The following is a 17,984-nucleotide window of genomic DNA, read 5'->3' on the forward strand; positions in this document are numbered from 1 at the left end:
ACTAAAGGGTAAAATTTGTTAAGCTTAACCCTAGAATAATGAAGCCTATGTAATACTTTATATTGAATTAGTTGGTGCCTTGAATTAATAGAACATGTATTTATGACCTTGATAGATTCTAACCAGTCCTCGTCAGTTATATGAATACCTAAATCCTTTTCCCAGGAATCTTTCAGATGTGAGGTAGATATGTTGAGCTGTCTAGTGAGGACAGCCATAAAACGGGAAATCAAATTAGGGGCATCAGGAGAGGCAGAAAGTAAATTATATATCTCATTTTCGTCTGTGCCGTTCAAAATATTAATAAAAACTATAATATTATTAATCAATAGTAAAATAACACTGCATAATACCTTTGCACTATATTGTAAGTCATACGATAGGTTTGTGTGAGGAACAGACCATAATTTAAGTTGTTATATGTTGCTGTAGTTCTGATGTTTGACATCAGTGACGTTAAACGTCATTGTTCTCTCATCTCTCGTGATGAATCATGATGTGCCAGACATGAGGGTGAGTAAACTGACAAAATTTGCATATTTATGATTTGCTAAATTCAAACTATTTCTTTAAACAATACATTTTCAGCATGGTTAGCAGCGCATGACAGAAACTCAATGCATTTTCAGTGGGAATTTTGCTGAGAGACAGTGAGTGCTTGTGTATTCAGTCATGTAAACAAGCTCAGACTGCTGTTTGCATGTTTTAGAGCATGTCTGAACATACATGTTTGACCTTGTGTGTGCGGGATGCTCACTGACCAAGGGTCATTCAGAGGTCAGAATTATTGAATATATGGACTATACAGCAGTACACAGCTGGCTTGTCTTCATATACAGTGGTTTTTGGATACTTAAAGAGACGTTTAAAAATGTCTTGATGTAATTAGGTATAATTATGTAAAAAATATCAAACCAAATGTCTTAATAATTGTCTTCATTTTTAGCTTTATATTTTTTACACATTTTTCTGAAATGTTTTGGATTAAAAAAATGTTTTGTGCTACATTTCTTAGTTTGATATTTTGCTATCTAATCTGAAAAATATATATTCATATAGTTTAAAGAGAGTGCACTGTTACAGCCACTTCCAGACCTTCCCTTTTTTTGAAGTGCATTGTTGGATTTCCAGATCCAGACAATGTCCTTCTGACTCCCTCTGTCATTAAGTCAATGTTTCCATGTGTTCGCCCAACAGGTGCTGTTTTCTAACCTGGAAGAGATCCTGTCTGTGCACAGGGACTTCCTGTCCATGGTCGAAGAGCTTCTGCAGCCTGACCCCAGCCCGTATCATGAAGTGGGCCGCTGCTTCCTGCACTTTGTGAGTCTCTGTCTGCCACTCTCTCTTTTCTCACTGTATTACACACATCCCTGCTTAAAAAATAACACTTGGTTTAAGCTTGTCTTAGCTGGTTTTAGCTGGTCTCCAAGCCTGACCAGCTAAAAAGTGCCCAAAACTCCTATAAACCTAACTAACAGACCAGCTTGAGACAAGGAAACCAGCTTAGGCTGCTTAAAGAGATTTATTTTTAACTTTATATAGGGGACAGTTTGGGGTCATAAATTAAAAGTTTAAATACCCCTTGCAGAATCTGCAAATTGTTAATTATTTTAACAAAATAAGAGGGATCATGCAAAATGTATGTTCCTTTTTATTTAGTACTGTCCTGAATAAGTTATTTACATATATGAATTTATAAAAATTACCTGTTCAAAAATTTACATACCCTTGATTCTTAATACTGTGTGTGGTTACCTGGATGATCCACGACTGTTTTTATGTTTTGTGATGGTTGTTCATGAGTCTCTTGTTTGTCCTGAACAGTTAAACTGACCAACATTCTTCAGAAAAATCCTCCAGGTCCTGAAAATTCTTCAGTTTTCCAGCATCTTCTGCATATTTGAACCCTTTCCAGCAGTGATTGTATGATTTTGAGATCCATCTTTTCACACTAAGGATGACTGAGGGACTCAAACACAACTATTAAAAAAGGTTCAAACATTCACTGATGCTTCAGAAGGAAACACGATGCATTAAAGGGTTAGTTCACCCAAAAATGAAAATTATGTCATTAATGACTCACCCTCATGTCGTTCCAAACCCGTAAGACCTCCATTCATCTTCGGAACAGTTTAAGATATTTTATATTTAGTCCGAGAGCTTTCTGTCCCTCCATTGAAAATGTATGCACGGTATACTGTCCATGTCCAGAAAGGTAATAAAAACATCATCAATGTAGTCCATGTGACATCAGTGGGTTAGTTAGAATTTGTTGAAGCATTGAAAATACATTTTGGTCCAAAAATAACAAAAACTACGACTTTATTCAGCATTGTATTCTCTTCCAGAATCCTTCCCATTGAATTGATTCCATTGAATCCTTTCATCTGTCGGCATTGGTAATGCACTTTTACGTCGCCGTGGTTGTTTTTGGCGATTAGGACATCCGCGACATGAACACTTATGCGCCATTTAAAAAAATATAGCAATACCAAAATACAAAAAATGTAGAATAGCTTGAATACAGCGCTATTCTACAGTCTCCCTCAGACTGTAAACGAAGCTCGGCGCACTGGATAACACGTCATCAGTGTCACTGCGGAGTCGTGAACCACACTCCGGAGCAGAAGGGGGTGGTAATGCACAAATAAGCTGGATGCCAACTGCCGTAAAACAGGAAAGAAGAAGAAGAAGTGAACACGGATTGACAACAGACCCGGAAGAGAAGACAATGCTGAATAAAGTCGTAGTTTTTGTTATTTTTGGACCAAAATGTACTTTCGATGCTTCAACAAATTCTAACTAACCCACTGATGTCACATGGACTACTTTGATGATGTTTTTATTACCTTTCTGGACATGGACAGTGCACCGTACATACATTTTCAATGGAGGGACAGAAAGCTCTCGACTAAATCTAAAATATCTTAAACTGTGTTCCGAAGATGAACACAGGTCTTACGGGTTTGGAACTACATGAGGGTGAGTCATTAATGACATAATTTTCATTTTTGGGTGAACTAACCCTTTAAGAACCAGGGGGTGAAAACTTTTGAACAGGATGAAGATGTCTAAATTTGTCTTATTTTGTTTAAATATCTAATTTTTTCATTTAGTACTGCCCATCAGAAGCTACTCACATGTTTCCCGGAAGACAAATTAAATAAAATTTATCTTGATCTTCAAATTCTAAAAGTCCCCCCCCACCGACTCTTAATGCATCGTGTTTCCTTCTGGAGCATCAGTGAATGTTTGAACCTTTTTTAATAGTTGTGTTTGAGTCCTTCAATTGTCCTCAGTGTGAAAAGATGGATCTCAAAATCATACAGTCACTGCTGGAAAGGGTTCAAATATGCAAAAGATGCTGGAAAACTGAAGAATCTGCAGGACCTGGAGGATTTTTCTGAAGAATGTTGGTCAGTTTAACTGTTCAGGACAAACAAGAGACTCATGAACAACCATCACAAAACATAAAAACAGTATCCAGGTAACCACACACAGTATTAAGAATCAAGGGTATGTACATTTTTGAATAGGTCATTTTTATAAATTCAGCTATTTTTTGACTATATGTAAACATCTTTTATGCAAAATATCTTGATCCCTCTTATTTTGTTAAAATAATTAACATTTTGCAGATTCTGCAAGGGGTATGTAAACTTTTGAGCACAACTGTATATATATTATTTTATTTATTTATATATATATATATATATATATATATATATATATATATATGGGACTTTACCTTTGCCTTCTTGTGCCATCGAAAATAACTATATTTGAGTCTAAAAGGTGGATTTATAGTTGTGAGGAAAGAGCTGCAGGGGTCCTTTGAGTGAGATGTTCTTTTTTGTGGTTTTGGGATGGAGGCACTACTTTGTTGCGCTAGTATTCGATCGCCAGCCTTCTGTCTGCATCTGGGCAAAATCTCAAGAGATGCTGGATTTCTGAAGGGCATGAGGAGTAAAATCTCAGAATAAGCAGTTAGTCATACAGGCAGATTCAAAAGAACTTACCAGAGCTGGCCTCCTGTATGTGACTGGCTGTATCTTTGTGTGTTTTTTTGTCCGTGTATCTCCTCAGAGAGGAAGGTTTCAGATTTACGACGAGTACTGTGGGAACCACGAGAAAGCCCAGAGGCTTCTGCTGGAGCTCAATAAGATCAGGACAGTACGCACACTTCTGCTGGTAAGACACTTGTTCCTACACTGTATATAATTTTGGTGTGAATTTACTAGCTAATATTCATAGCTACTAGTTGCCATACTGATTGTCTATTTTACAGTAGAATTCTGCAAATTATTGCAATTAAAAATGACACCTATTGTGACTTCACACTGACCAGGAGAAGGAAATGATTGAAATATATTTCAATGGTCCATTTTAAACATTCTACTAACTATAAGTAACTTGACAGCTAATTCTCATTATAATATATATTATGATAACAGTCTCTCTCTCTCTCACACACAAACACATACACGTTAGAATTGCTCATAATCCTAACCACTGTCAAGACATTTCATTTGCATTAATACACATGATAAAGATTCATGATTTTGTTGGACACATTTCCTATTCCTGTCCCTGGATGGTGAGCTCATTAATGGGCATGGTAATAGGCAAGACCGGGCCAAGGTCAGGTCTAACACTGAGGGGCCATTGGCATGTGTGTGTAATACTATATCTTATGACCTCCTGCGATACATGCGAGCTCCTTGGAGAGTCTGACACGAATTCATTTCCTCTGGCCGAGCTGACAGGAGTGCCCTTCAACTCTTTGTCTTTGTAATGTAATGCAAGAAAGCACTGACCCCTCGATAACACTAAACATACAAACATTAAAGACAAGCTGTACACTCTGATTTTGGAAGCTTTATGTTATTAGTTACATTGTGGAAATGTAAAAACATTTGTATATGTTAACATTTATTCAGTGCAACTGACAGGCTTATATAGGCCTCTGCTGTTAAAGTAAACATGGTTGCTTTTATTAAGGTAATCAGCAGCCGATGCTGATTTTTTATTTATTTATTGTATTTAAAGTTCTTTATGCCCTTAATAGTTGTTTGCTATATGTTTTTTTTTTAAAATTAAGATAAATGAAGGTGTTAAGATAAAAAACAGATATATAAACACTGATGTTCTCAGCAGTAAAGGATATTGTTGTTAATCTATACGGTGGGATTGCGAGCGCTCTTAGATTTACTGCTTCCTAAGTCTTTGAACTCGTGCTGTGGTGGCTATACGGTCGTAACTGAATTTGATTTAATGGCAGTTTTATAGCCGTGACCTTGAGGGAAACGTGCCATTCTATCATCCCTCTGAGACTCAAGTTCAAGTATAGAGTGTCAGTAAAGACTGCATAGAGGATTTTCTTTTATTTTCTGACCTCTTTTGCATTTTTTATCTCTTAAGAACTGCATGTTACTGGGCGGCAGGAAGAACACAGAGGTTCCGTTGGAAGGTTACCTGGTTGCACCCATCCAGAGGATCTGTAAATACCCGTTACTTCTGAGAGTGAGTTCAAATTATTCAACTATAGACATGTCAAACAATAGTATACTGCTGCACTGTAACATGACCTCATCATTTTGAATCATTATTACTGGAAATAATCAGTAATAAAATTATCAGTTGTCTTTGGACATATACATATACATATATATATATATATATATATATACATATACATATATATATATATATATATATATATATACACTCTAAAAAATGCTGGGTTGGGTTGAAAATGGACAAACCCAGCGATTGGGTTGTTTTAACCCAGCGGTTGGGTTAAATGTTTGCCCAACCTGCTGGGTAGTTTTATTTAAACCAACTATTATTTAAAAATTGCTATATGGCTAGCTTAAAATGAACCCAAAATAGTTAGGAAATTAAAAACCAGATGCAATTAGAGACAACAATAATAGACAAAAGGTGAATGTTTATTAATAAGCTTTAATATTTTATTAATATAAATTTTATATTTTAATAGTTTATTAATATAAATTTATTAATAAGCAATTTAATAAATGTTTATTGTTTAATAATTATTCATTGAACATTAATAAATGTTCATTTCCAACATACTTTGGGTTAATTTTAATTAAGCAATACAGTAATTTTTAAACAATAGTTGAGTTAAATAAAACTACCCAGCAGGTTGGGCAAACATTTAACCCTACCGCTGGGTTAAAACAACCCAATTGCTGGGTTTGTCCATTTTCAACCCAACCCAGCATTTTTTAGAGTGTATATATATATATAGTTGTTTTTATATATATTTTTTATAATACAGTTTTTCAAAATTGTTTGCAAAATGTTTTAACACTTGAAACATAAAATTTGATCATTAAACATATTGATTAATATGTTCATTACAAATAAATATATTAAATAATCATTCAAGAGATGTTAAAAGTTCTGATAATTTGTCATACTTGAAATGAAAGGTCAACTCGAGCACATTACTGTATTTCATAAATGTCTGCACCAATCATTTGGGTATTCTTTGAATGCATAAAATTTGCATATTGTGTGCAGTATACATACTCTTACTGCTGAAATAGTAGTATGTTTTTCCAAACATGGCAATATGTTCCACTGTGATATTGTGACCTTTTCACCTTGAATGCTACACCTAAAAGTTTGATCTAAACTTTTTCTTAAAGGGTAGGTAACACACACAGTTTCTACCAATCTCATGCATGTTAATCTTGAGTACCTGTATATTAGAAAATGCATCCTTCATATCTTCATATTTATAAAAGATAGATACACTGTACCGAGTCTTTCCGAAAAAAGCCAAGCTCCTGGAGGCGTGACTGCCGTCAGTGATGTGTGCAGAGCTAAAGGATCACGAGCACATGCAGCTTTTGTGTAGAAAAGCTGCGACATCATTATAAATAAAAAGGGAACAAAAACGTTTGTGATGTTTACATTTTATACACTTGCACGCCGATTGCCAACAAAACAGACATTTGATGCAGTTTTACTCACCGCCTGCGATCTGCAAATCCAGTGTCGAATTGGGACTTGTTTACAAAACATTCGGCACCGAAATTCCGGGAACAAACAAACACACATGTACAACCCCGTTAATGCCCCGGTAAAACAAACTTCATCCACTGTTCCCTTAACGCTGGGTTCTTTGGGATGCTGAAAAAGGTAATCTTTCCATCAAAACCAAAAACACACTCCTTTGGTTAAATTGTTGAAAAATCTGTCAGCTTCTGTAACCCGAACGAAGTGCATTGATGGGCGTGCTCTTGCTCTGGGTGATGTGTGTGTGCACGCTTATCAGGGAGAAGTGCCCATACTAGGAATTCCACCCTTTATTATGTGATAAAGATCCAAAACTCTCTGAAACCCGGTCTGAAACCGGAAGTAGTGTATTTGGCCCAGACATACTCAGTCATACGTCCAACTTATGTTTTGAAACTTTGGCCATGTTTAGCATGAGAATGCAATTCTTTAACAGTGTAAATAAGTCAGAATGCATGCAATACCATTAGACACCCCCCCCCCCCTCTTTAAAGGGGACGTATCATGAAAATTTGACTTTGAAAAAGGACAACCCAGTAACTTAGTTTCGGCAAGCCTTTCTCTGCAAGCATGTGATAAAACGAGCCGCTAGGATTTCACTCCCCTTGTGACGTAGGAAGGGGATCTTATTATAATATTACCACCCCTTAATCTGCACGTTTCCACCCACGGTGCCGCTATTTTGTTTTCACAAGCGAACCAGTTCTAACGACAAATGTTTGAGCAAAGAATGCCAACTGTTCTGTCGTTGGCTGCACAGATTAGCACAGAACACTGTTCAGCGTTTCGTTAGCTTGGATAGCCTGCAAGTTGACCCTGGCAAGCTCGATTGCTAAAAAAGGAGCGTTTCTGTCTGAGCGATGTTTTAAAAAAAATATTAGACCATTTGATAGCAATCATAAGTGTTAGCCGGGTGTGTATGGCTCTGTTTGGCAAACAGGTATGCTATGTATAATGGGCGTTCATACAGGTTTTGCACAAAAGGCGCATGCTAATTGATGAGTTGAATCAACTCCCAGGTAACTACATACATTTATCCACTAACCATTCAGAAACATCCAGATGCAGTCTAAACTTCTTCCTGAGTCTCCCCATCAGTGTCCGACTCCGGTTTGAACAATGTATGCCGTTACTGACAATCGTCATTTTGGCTGTGTGAGATTCTCCAGCTTTGTCGTAGTTGAGCAACCGAAGCGTGAGCTGTTAAAACTCTGCCCTCTTTTGGAAAGCTGGCAGAGAGCAGCAGCTCATTTACATCTAAAGGGACACACACAGAAATGAAAAGCTATAATAAATTATTTTTGGGGTCTTTTGAGCTGAAACTTCACAGACACTTTCTGGGGACCAGAGACAGTGCACAGTATTATGCTATTTGAATGGTTCTAAATGTTGTTTTGGAGGTCTCAATATGTTTAAATGCATCCAAGGTCAAAAAGCACTTTAATTTTCTCATATACATTGCAGCACCACCTTTTTTCTCACATTTTCTGAAACAGTTTGATAATGGATTCAGTGTCTCTAAACTCCTCCTTTCCTCAAGCCTACTCTAGTCTGATTGGTCAGATGGCCCAGTCTGTTGTGATTGGTCTACCGCTTGCAGCATGTATGGGAAACAAAATGGCCATTACCATGTCTGAATTTCAGCTCCATTGGCTTCCTCAGCATGTTTACATAGTGATCAGCAACGATGGTGTCAGTTTTACCGCATCAATTTGAGCCCGATTCCTCATCCTTTTGAAGTGCATGCAAAGTGGATTTGCTTCTTCTCGACATGTCGACTACACGAACCAAACTCGTCTAGTCCTCAGTGTTTGAGGGCGGGTCAAAGTAGACGTTGTCTGCGGGCAGCCAAAGCAAATTTGTTACAAATCTACATAGGTTTGTCCAGGCAGTAAGTCTGGAATTGCTGATGACTTGTTTCATGCAGAATCGGTTCTTTCTTTTGAGAGACAATAACTCCATTTATCGTGCACTTTGACCTACATTCACAAACAGCTATATAACAAGCTACATGAAAAATTATATCCGAAAAAGCATAATAGGGGAACAAGTCAGAGTGTTACAGAAATTGTATTGTACATTTACATGGAAAATCAACAACAATTTTACAAGCCATTATTTAGACTCTTGAGTTTCATCTATTGCCAGGCCGATTGCTAATGTTTCATGGCTGTTCTTGAACCCAAAACACTAAAATTGAAATGGTTTACTGTAAACACCCACAAGTGTAATTTCTAGCATAATTTTTTCACTGAGCTTCTCACAGTCAGTCACCGCGACCCCTCTCGCTAAATACCAGCGATAGGCATCTGTGGTTGCTCAGAGATCTTAGACATGTAAATGTGTGCGACGGAATTAAACTGATGAGGCAGAACCCTTGTGTTTAGACTTAGTTTAGAGATAAGCATCTTCCCCAGCAGATCTGTCTTGCAGTAGCAACATTATTAAACATACTACAAACACAATTTTAGCCATAATTCTTCAGAAAACATAGCCACTAGCTTTAATAATTCCATCAGTGTCAAGCTTTGTGTTAAAGATAGGTTCACTTCATAATGTTTTATGATACGGTCATGTTTTGTTGTAATTATACCACTTTCCATTTTATGTAATGCTTAATGTTTGTGTTTTCTGTGGATGTTTAGGAGCTGCTGAAAAGAACCCCAAAGAAACACAATGACTACTTGATGGTGCAGGAGTCGCTGCAGGTGATGAAAGCCGTTTGCTCCAGTATCAATGAGGCCAAAAGGCAGATGGAGAAACTGGAGGTGCTGGAAGAGTGGCAGTCTCATATTGAGGGCTGGGAGGTACAAACACACTCACACACACACACACACACAGTGGGTTTCTATGTTTTATAGGGACTTTCTATAGACATAATGATTTTATACTCTACAAACTGTATATTCTATCCCCTAACTATGGAAGCTTGTTTCTGCCACTAAATAAAAAATAAAAAAGGTAATTGCAAGTTTTTATCTCACAATTCAGACTTTTTTTGCGTGATAAAGTCAGAACTGGGAGATATAAACTCGCAAATCTGTGAAAAAAGTCAGTCTTTTTTCCCCTCAGAATTTGACTTTATAACTCGCAAAGAAGAAGAAAAGAAGAGTAAAGAAGTCAGAATTGCGAGATATAAACTCAGAATTGCGAGAAAAACTGACTTTATTTCTCGCAATTGCAAGTTTATATCTGACAATTCTGACTTTATATCATGCAATTGTGAGAAAAAATGTCAGAACAAACAAGCTTCCATACCTAACCCTAACAATTTGCATGTAACATCCTGCAAAGTTTGTGTTATGGACAAGAAAGATACCTTAAAGGGTTAGTTCACCCAAAAATGAAATTTCTGTCATTAATTACTCACCCTCATGTTATCTCACACCCGTAAGACCTTCGTTCATCTTCGGAACACAAATTAAGATGTTTTTGATTAAATCTGATGGCTCAGTGAGGCCTCCATTGACAGCAAGATAATTTACACTTTCAAACGCCCAGAAAGCTACTAAAGACATATTTAAAACAGTTCATGTGTCTACAATGTTCAACCATAATGTTATGAAGCAACGAAAATACTTTTTGTGCGCCAAAAAAACAAAATAACGACTTTATTCAACAATATCTAGTGATGGGCAGTTTCAAAACACTGCTTCATGAAGCTTCGAAGCTTTACGAATCTTTTGTTTCGAATCAGTGGTTCGGTGCATGTATCAAACTGCCAAAGTCACATGATTTCAATAAACGAGGCTTCCGTACATCATAAGTGTTTCGAAACGTTTTGAAATTTCAATGGTTCACCACTGGGGGGGGCGATGATTCAAAACCAGTGGCCGAACCACTGATTCGAAACAAAAGATTTGTAAAGCTTCAAAGCTTCATGAAGCAGTGTTTTGAAATTGCCCATCACTAGATATTGTTAAATGTTTTTTTGGCGCACAAAAAGTATTCTCGTCACTTCATAACATTAAAGTTTAGTACCTTTCTGGGTGTTTGAAAGTGTTAATTATCTTGCTGTTAATGGAGGCCTCACTGAGCCATCGGATTTTATCAAAAATATCTTAATTTGTGTTCCAAAGATGAACGGAGATCTTATGGTTGTAGAACGACATGAGGGTGAGTAATAAATGACAGAATTTTCTTTTTTGGGTGAACTAACCCATCAAGGAGATGTGCTTTTACTTTTCAAACTTATGATTTCCCTTAATGGACACTGAAATGTGCAAAAATCCTTGCTCTGTAAACTTCTGAACGGTAGTGTAAACTCCTTCACCCAAGTTAGTTTGACGTCAGAAGATACAGTAAGAAGCGCCATCACTAACCCCCAAAACTCCATTCTTGTCAGTGTCTTTGATGTAAACTATCGAAACCCTAAAATCTTAAGTCCTAATTGAACTTCATGCTTTTGTTCGTGTTCTTTCAGCCTCTGTACAACCTCTCCCCCCACCCACCAGCACATATGAGTGCTCTTTAGACTACGCCAGCACTGTCTGCTCTTTGCTTCAATGCCTTTAATTAGACCCACTTTGTACGATGGTAGCGGCCGCTTGACCAGCACAGGATTAACTTTGCCATTATTCATATTCAGATGGCTGATTAGAGCAGAAATACTTTCAAAAGTGCTCTATAAACTAACCACAAACTACATCTAACATGCAGACTTGTTCTACCCCCATCACATTATTTTGCATGCGACACGTGACCCATCAAATAACCAGCAGGTATCGCCGACTACAGTTCGAAACTCATTTATCCTCCAGACTTCCCCCTTAATAATGTGTGACTGGGCATGCGGCTGCCGGCCAAGGGTAACAATGGTGGTGATTGTGTGGGCAGTGTGGGTTCTATGCTTGGGGTTTATGTAACAGACCCGTCCAATGAGGTTTGCTCAGTGGCTTTGGAGAAAGATAGAAAGAGGTGAAATAAAAGACGCAGACATGGCGAACTCACACTCATTAGGATGTACGAGGAAGTTGACGAGGACATGATTTAGTTCAGACAATAGAGTGACTATTACAAGGATAGTTCAAAGAAAGAAAATGAAAAAACCTGTATTACTTTTCTCTTCTGTAGAAGACAAAATGAGAAATTTACTAGAATGCTTACATGAATAATTTATATTTAAATATGCACTACCATTTTTTTTTTTATAAAAATACTTCAGAAAGATATGCATGAAATTGATAATGTGACAGACTTAAAAGGTTCACAAAAGTTTCTATTATAAGGTTTCTGTTTCAAATAAAGGCAGTTCTTTTGAAATGTTTAATCAAATAATCCTTTAAAAAGTATTAAGGTTTCTACAAAAATATAAGCAGCCTAACTGTTTTCATCACTGATAATAATTAGAAATGTTTCTTGAGCACAAAATCAGCATATTAGAATGTTTTCTGTAGGATCATGTGACTGAAGACTGGAGTAATGATGCTGAAAATTCAGCAAATTCTTAAAGTTTATTAAAATACAAAATGGTTATTTTAAATTGTAATAATATTTAACAGTATTGCTATTTTTAATTCATTTCTGATTAAATATATGTATCCTTGGTCAGCATTAGAGATTTCTTCCAAAAAAGAAAAAAAAAAAAGAAAAACCTTACCAAACTTTTGAATTTTAGCTCATTAGTCTATTTTGCATATGCACATATTCAAATGTATCATGTAGAGATCAGTTACAAGACACATGAAAATATTTGACATTTGGCATCATTGATGTCAAACTTGGTGACATATTTGAATGAGATTTTAGAAATGCAGCATTTAATAATAGACTTAAATGTGTTTTTTTTTTTTTGTTTCTTTTTCCACAAAAAGCTAGTGTATGAACATATATGTAGTTGGATCACAAATTTACAGTACTTTTAGGGTGTTTTCTTGATCATTTTTGGAGCTTGACAGGCCCTGTGCACCATTCACTTTCATTGTATTCCTAATTTATATTTTTGTGTTCGGGTCATTGACGAATAAGGTTTTTAAAAGTGTCAACAAATATAATGGAGATATAATTAATTTTGAAGCTTTATTAAGTGTTAACAATGAGATTATATGTTTTATAATCAGTTAGTTGTCATTTATTACAAGATGGACAAAATTTGTCGCCAAAATGACATTTTTGGTTATACCGAATGACAATGTTTTCAAACAGTGCTAACAGGCTGATATCTAGCTAGCTAGCAAAAGGACAATCAAAAATTTTATATTTAGCACAAGTTTTTAAAGTATTACAACATTTTTTATGTTTTATAGCGGTTGTACCGAATGACCTGATGTTTCAGGACATGCGTATAAGAAAGTGACATGAATTTTTCAAATAGTTAAGAGAAAGTTAGTTACTTTGCTTCACAACTGTGTGGTCCTATGCAGGTGTCTGAATGATTTCACATCCTGTCAAACGATATTGACTGCATGACTTTATCCAAAATGGCCCCACTATATTGGTTACTCCGAATGACATCAAAGAAATTCATTTTTCCGGACATTCTTTCTCATAACGACTTCTACACATAATTTTAATACAATTTTGCACTATGTTGTTATATGATGTTATAAAATCATGCCAGAATAAAAAATATATACATTTATTACTTTTTAGGATATTTTAATCGCAAATTAAATGGCTGTATTGGCCTTTGGACGGTTAAACCGAATGACCTTTTGACACTTCAAAATCTTTAAAATACATTTATATGTAGCAAAATATAATTAAAATCTTTTGGATTCAATAAAAGAGATCAAGTTGAACTACTTTACATACTTTGGATGTCATCATATTGTTTTTTTTTTTTATTATTAAGACCTTTGACCTGTTCAGAAGGAAGAAGAAAATCATGTAGGTAGATTAAATGATGGCATTGAATTTTTGGGTGAACTATTCCTTATTTATTTATTTATTTACTTTTAAGACTTCAACAGAGTCTAAATGTCTGGGTTTTGTGAGTGTGGGTGGTGTTGTTAATGCCATTTTGGTGTTGATGCTGCGGTACATGTGAGTCATTTTGTCATGGTAGCACTAGACTGAGTTAACGGTTGTGGTAAGTATTTTAACCACAAAGGACTCTCTGCTGAGTGTTGAGTTGAACTATCTCACGTACAACTTCCTCCATCACTGGGATTCGGCCTCAATAGTATAAATACTTCACAACATGCTTTAGATCTATTTTGGAGCATATTTTGCAGATGGCGATACAGAAGACGGTGTTTATGCTTACATCCTTTGAATCTGTTTACCCATCTGCTCAATGAGTCACTGAGCCATCACGTATTCATGAATGCATGTAATGTATTTGTAAGCAATCGTAATAAGTTTGAGTCTCACATGTTTAGAGATTAAACTGCAATGGCCGTAACTATTTTTAAATGATTAAGTGGTCTTTTGCATTTGATCCCGACAGCCTTGCATATGTCCTTGTGTTTTAAGAAGAAATTTTGCAAAACAAAGCCAGGCCATGTTGTTTTAGCATTCAGGGTGCGTGCTGAAATGATCCTAGCCAGGTTTCTCTGTCCACATCAACCATTGTAAAAACATACCGCAGAATGAAAAACAGGCGGTCAGATTTTTATGAGGGAAATATAGTGGAATGTTTTAAAAAGACAGACATGGGTTTTGAAAATGATGTTGACTGAATTTTGTTTAAAGATCTACAATTTCCCTGCAAGATTGTTTCTGTCTGCAACACATATCTGAGCAGTCACACCCTTCTGGTAGGCGAGAAATTATATACCGTACATTTGGTCTGTGTGGTCAGAGCTGTCACCATAAGTTTCACAGAGGATGGCAATGAATATTACGGGGAAATTTCTGTGCACCATTTAGTGGTGCATACTGTTCTGAGTGCAGTGACTCTTCCAAAACCGCTTTTATGAAGTACACAATGACCTTTTGGAAGCAGTTCCCAAATCTGTTTTAGTCTTCTGTGCTTCATTACTGCCCTTTGGCTTCCTGTTACTTCATATCCAGGAAACAAAGTTTTTGACGGGACGCACACGCACAAAGAAAGAAAAGAATCTAAGATTTGCTTAGTAATCATGAACTTCAACTCATTAAATGTGAAATGCATCACTGCATTAATATGTGTTCTGGTATTGGAGGGAGAGGAAGGGGTTGTCTGTTCTCACAGGCTGTGGGTGGAGATGGGATGATAGGTTTTTTTTCCACAGTAGTGTCCAGAAGCGACTGATTGCTCGCTATTGTTGACCTCCTGTGCAGCTGTGTTTCCTTCACAGCAGGTCTTGTGAAGCATAGATGATGCAGTGTTCATGAGACTCTACTGACCAGGATGGACCACATGGCAGCTGTAGGAAATTTAAAAATTTTTTTTTACTAGTGACAGTTAAGGAAGCATCATAATTCCCAACAATTGTATTATAGCAAAATAACAAAAAATAAACCACAGTTTCTATTTTTACTTTTATGCTCTAAGGCTCCAACATTACAGAAAGCTGAAAAGAGATTAAAGGTGGGGTAAGCCATATTTCAAAAACGCTGTTGGAAATTGTTGATATTTGAAATCAACTCAAACAAACACACCCCTCTCTTCATTGCTCCGCCTCCAAAACTCACCCTCCAATCGTAACCGCCCTGCTCCGAGTTGGTCTTGAAGCCCAATCGTTGCTGGCAGGCGAGGCGAGTACACTAACAATGAAGCTAAACACCGCATTCTCTAGCGGTCATCGGTGTGCAGTGGTTTACCTGCACAACTCTCACTATCTGGCCCCTGTTACACACGCAATGCGAGAGTGGGTGTCTGTTTATCACAGCTGACGCGCAAAAAAATAATGCTTCACGAAAAATAAAGCGCAAATGATGAACGAACGACAAGGAAGCACAAAAATGAGCGTACAGTACACAAGAGTAAATACAAACAAGAGTTGATGTTAGTCGCCAACAGCACAGCAGTGCCAGACAATCAATGACACTTAAACCCAGTGTTACTCATGTGTGAAGCAGAATCAAAGCAGCCTCCGCGTCTGTTTTCAGGCCTTCCCGCTTAGCTGGTTTTCCCGCTCAGCGTTGGAAAGCTTTTCTAATGCTGCGTTCACACCGAACGCGTCTGGGGCGTCAAATTCGCGCCAGACGCGTCTAGTTGGACGCTTGAACATTTTGAAGTCAGACGCGCATAAAATTCACTCAATTCGCTCGTCTAAACAAAGTGTGTTCAGACGCGAATTCGCATCATGGGAGGGGCTTTCATCTCTTTCTGCACAGATCCTCTGAATAAACACATAATCTCGTCAGTTGGAAACCTGTAGCGGCAATTTAACTCGGTTATGCCGGCCGACTTTTGCTAGCTAGAGGTGGGCTAGTATCAACGGCTAAAATCATGCAAAAAGTTTTACAACTAACCAGATTCCTGTCTCGATAAAAATATAATGACACATCATAGAGCTAAGGGTGGCCACACAGTGACTATTATCTTTGTTCTGGTCTCCACCACTGATCACATCATAAACACGTTACTACCAAAGCAGAGTCCCTGATTGGTTAACACGCCGCAAATTTACGCCAAAGTTCAGAATTTTCAACTCGGGCATTAGGGCGTCAGGCGCTCAATTCGCGCGTCAGCCGTGTGAACGCTCAATTCGCGCGTCAACGGCCGATTCGCGCCGAGCTAGACGCTTGATTCGCGCCGCAGGACACCTAGACGTTTAGATTGACTTAACATGTAAATCAGACGCCTCAGACGCCCCAGACGCGTTCGCTGTGAACGCAGCATAATGTTAACGCGGGTCCTAAAGCGCTTGCCCAGTCATAAACCTTCATTCCAGTGATATTCTTGTGAGCTCTTTTGTATTTTATCTCATCTCTCAGGGCTTCAGACTAACTTTTTTTTACTAGGAGCACTGTAGCCCCTTACTGAAAAATTTAGGAGCACAAGCAGGAAATTTAGGGGCACACCGACATTGGTCCGAACTGATAAATGGTCCGTGAAGCACAAATGAGTAGCGCAATTTCGTTCTGCTTTTCATCACGTTTGCCATTTCTATGTTGGACAACGTTGTGGTGGTCGTGCCAGCGCGACCGCTAACAAAATTTTGCTTGCACCAGCAGGAAAAATGGTCGCAAAATGCAAGCATTTAGTCGTAGTCTGGAGCCCTGTCTTTCTTTCTGCAGTCTTTCTTCAAATCTCCCTCTTGCTCATTCATTCTCTTTGACCGTCATACGCCCCTTAATGCTGATTGGCTACACCTTTGTTGTTAGTGTCGGTCGACTAACTTCCAAACAGTGTTTCTGAAATATGGCTAACCCCACCTTTAATCTTACAAAATGTAACATTAATTTTTTAAAGTGTTTTTTTATTTTTGAATTAATTCATTTTTTCTATTTTTTTTTTTTTTTTTGCTGTATTTTCCTTACTTAGGTCTCTAACCTGGATTAATATCATTAACAAAAAAATGTTTGAAACAAAACTAAAACTAAATAAGCTAAAACTAATAAATAAAAACTATACAGACATATTTTAAAAAAAATAAAAAATAAAAAAATGACAAAAAACAACAAAATTACTAAAACTTTAACTAAAATCAAAGTGAAATATGAAAATCAAATCAAATCAAAAATATTAACAAAAACTATAATAGTATATCAGTGATACTAAAACGATATTGACATCACAGACAGCAGGACTGAGATTAATATTTTATTTTATTTTTTATTTTATTCTTTTTCATTTTTTAAAATTCCGTAAAATAAAATTCCATTTTTAATAGCATTTTTTATGATTTACTTTTTAACTTTGTTTGCTCTATTTTCCACAGGGCTCTAACATCACAGACAGCTGTACGGAGATGCTCATACAGGGAGTTCTGCTGAAGATCTCTGCGGGGAACATCCAGGAACGCATCTTCTTCCTCTTTGACAACTTGCTGGTGTACTGTAAGAAGAAGAACAGGTGAGCTTTCACTATCACCTGTCAAACCTTTCAGCCTCCAGCTGTG

The 17,984-nt window shown here is 37.0% G+C and overlaps 1 protein-coding gene across 3 annotated transcripts in view; it reads left to right on the plus strand.

The window, feature by feature from the left end:
- The window catches only part of prex2 (phosphatidylinositol-3,4,5-trisphosphate-dependent Rac exchange factor 2), a 150,283-nt gene that overhangs the window by 26,533 nt on the left and 105,766 nt on the right, over window positions 1-17,984 (plus strand). For 2 of the 3 annotated variants that reach the window (XM_067378256.1, XM_067378257.1), the window contains exons 3-7: window positions 1,198-1,320; window positions 4,087-4,191; window positions 5,422-5,523; window positions 9,696-9,857; window positions 17,805-17,938. In XM_067378256.1, coding sequence (XP_067234357.1) covers window positions 1,198-1,320; window positions 4,087-4,191; window positions 5,422-5,523; window positions 9,696-9,857; window positions 17,805-17,938 — 626 coding nt within the window. Of the gene's footprint in view, window positions 1-1,197; window positions 1,321-4,086; window positions 4,192-5,421; window positions 5,524-9,695; window positions 9,858-15,280; window positions 15,344-17,804; window positions 17,939-17,984 lie in introns of those variants that run through there. The other variant, XM_067378258.1, reaches the window with a different exon arrangement.

This window comes from Chanodichthys erythropterus, chromosome 23 (genome assembly GCF_024489055.1).
Source record: "Chanodichthys erythropterus isolate Z2021 chromosome 23, ASM2448905v1, whole genome shotgun sequence".
NCBI lineage: Eukaryota > Metazoa > Chordata > Actinopteri > Cypriniformes > Xenocyprididae > Chanodichthys > Chanodichthys erythropterus.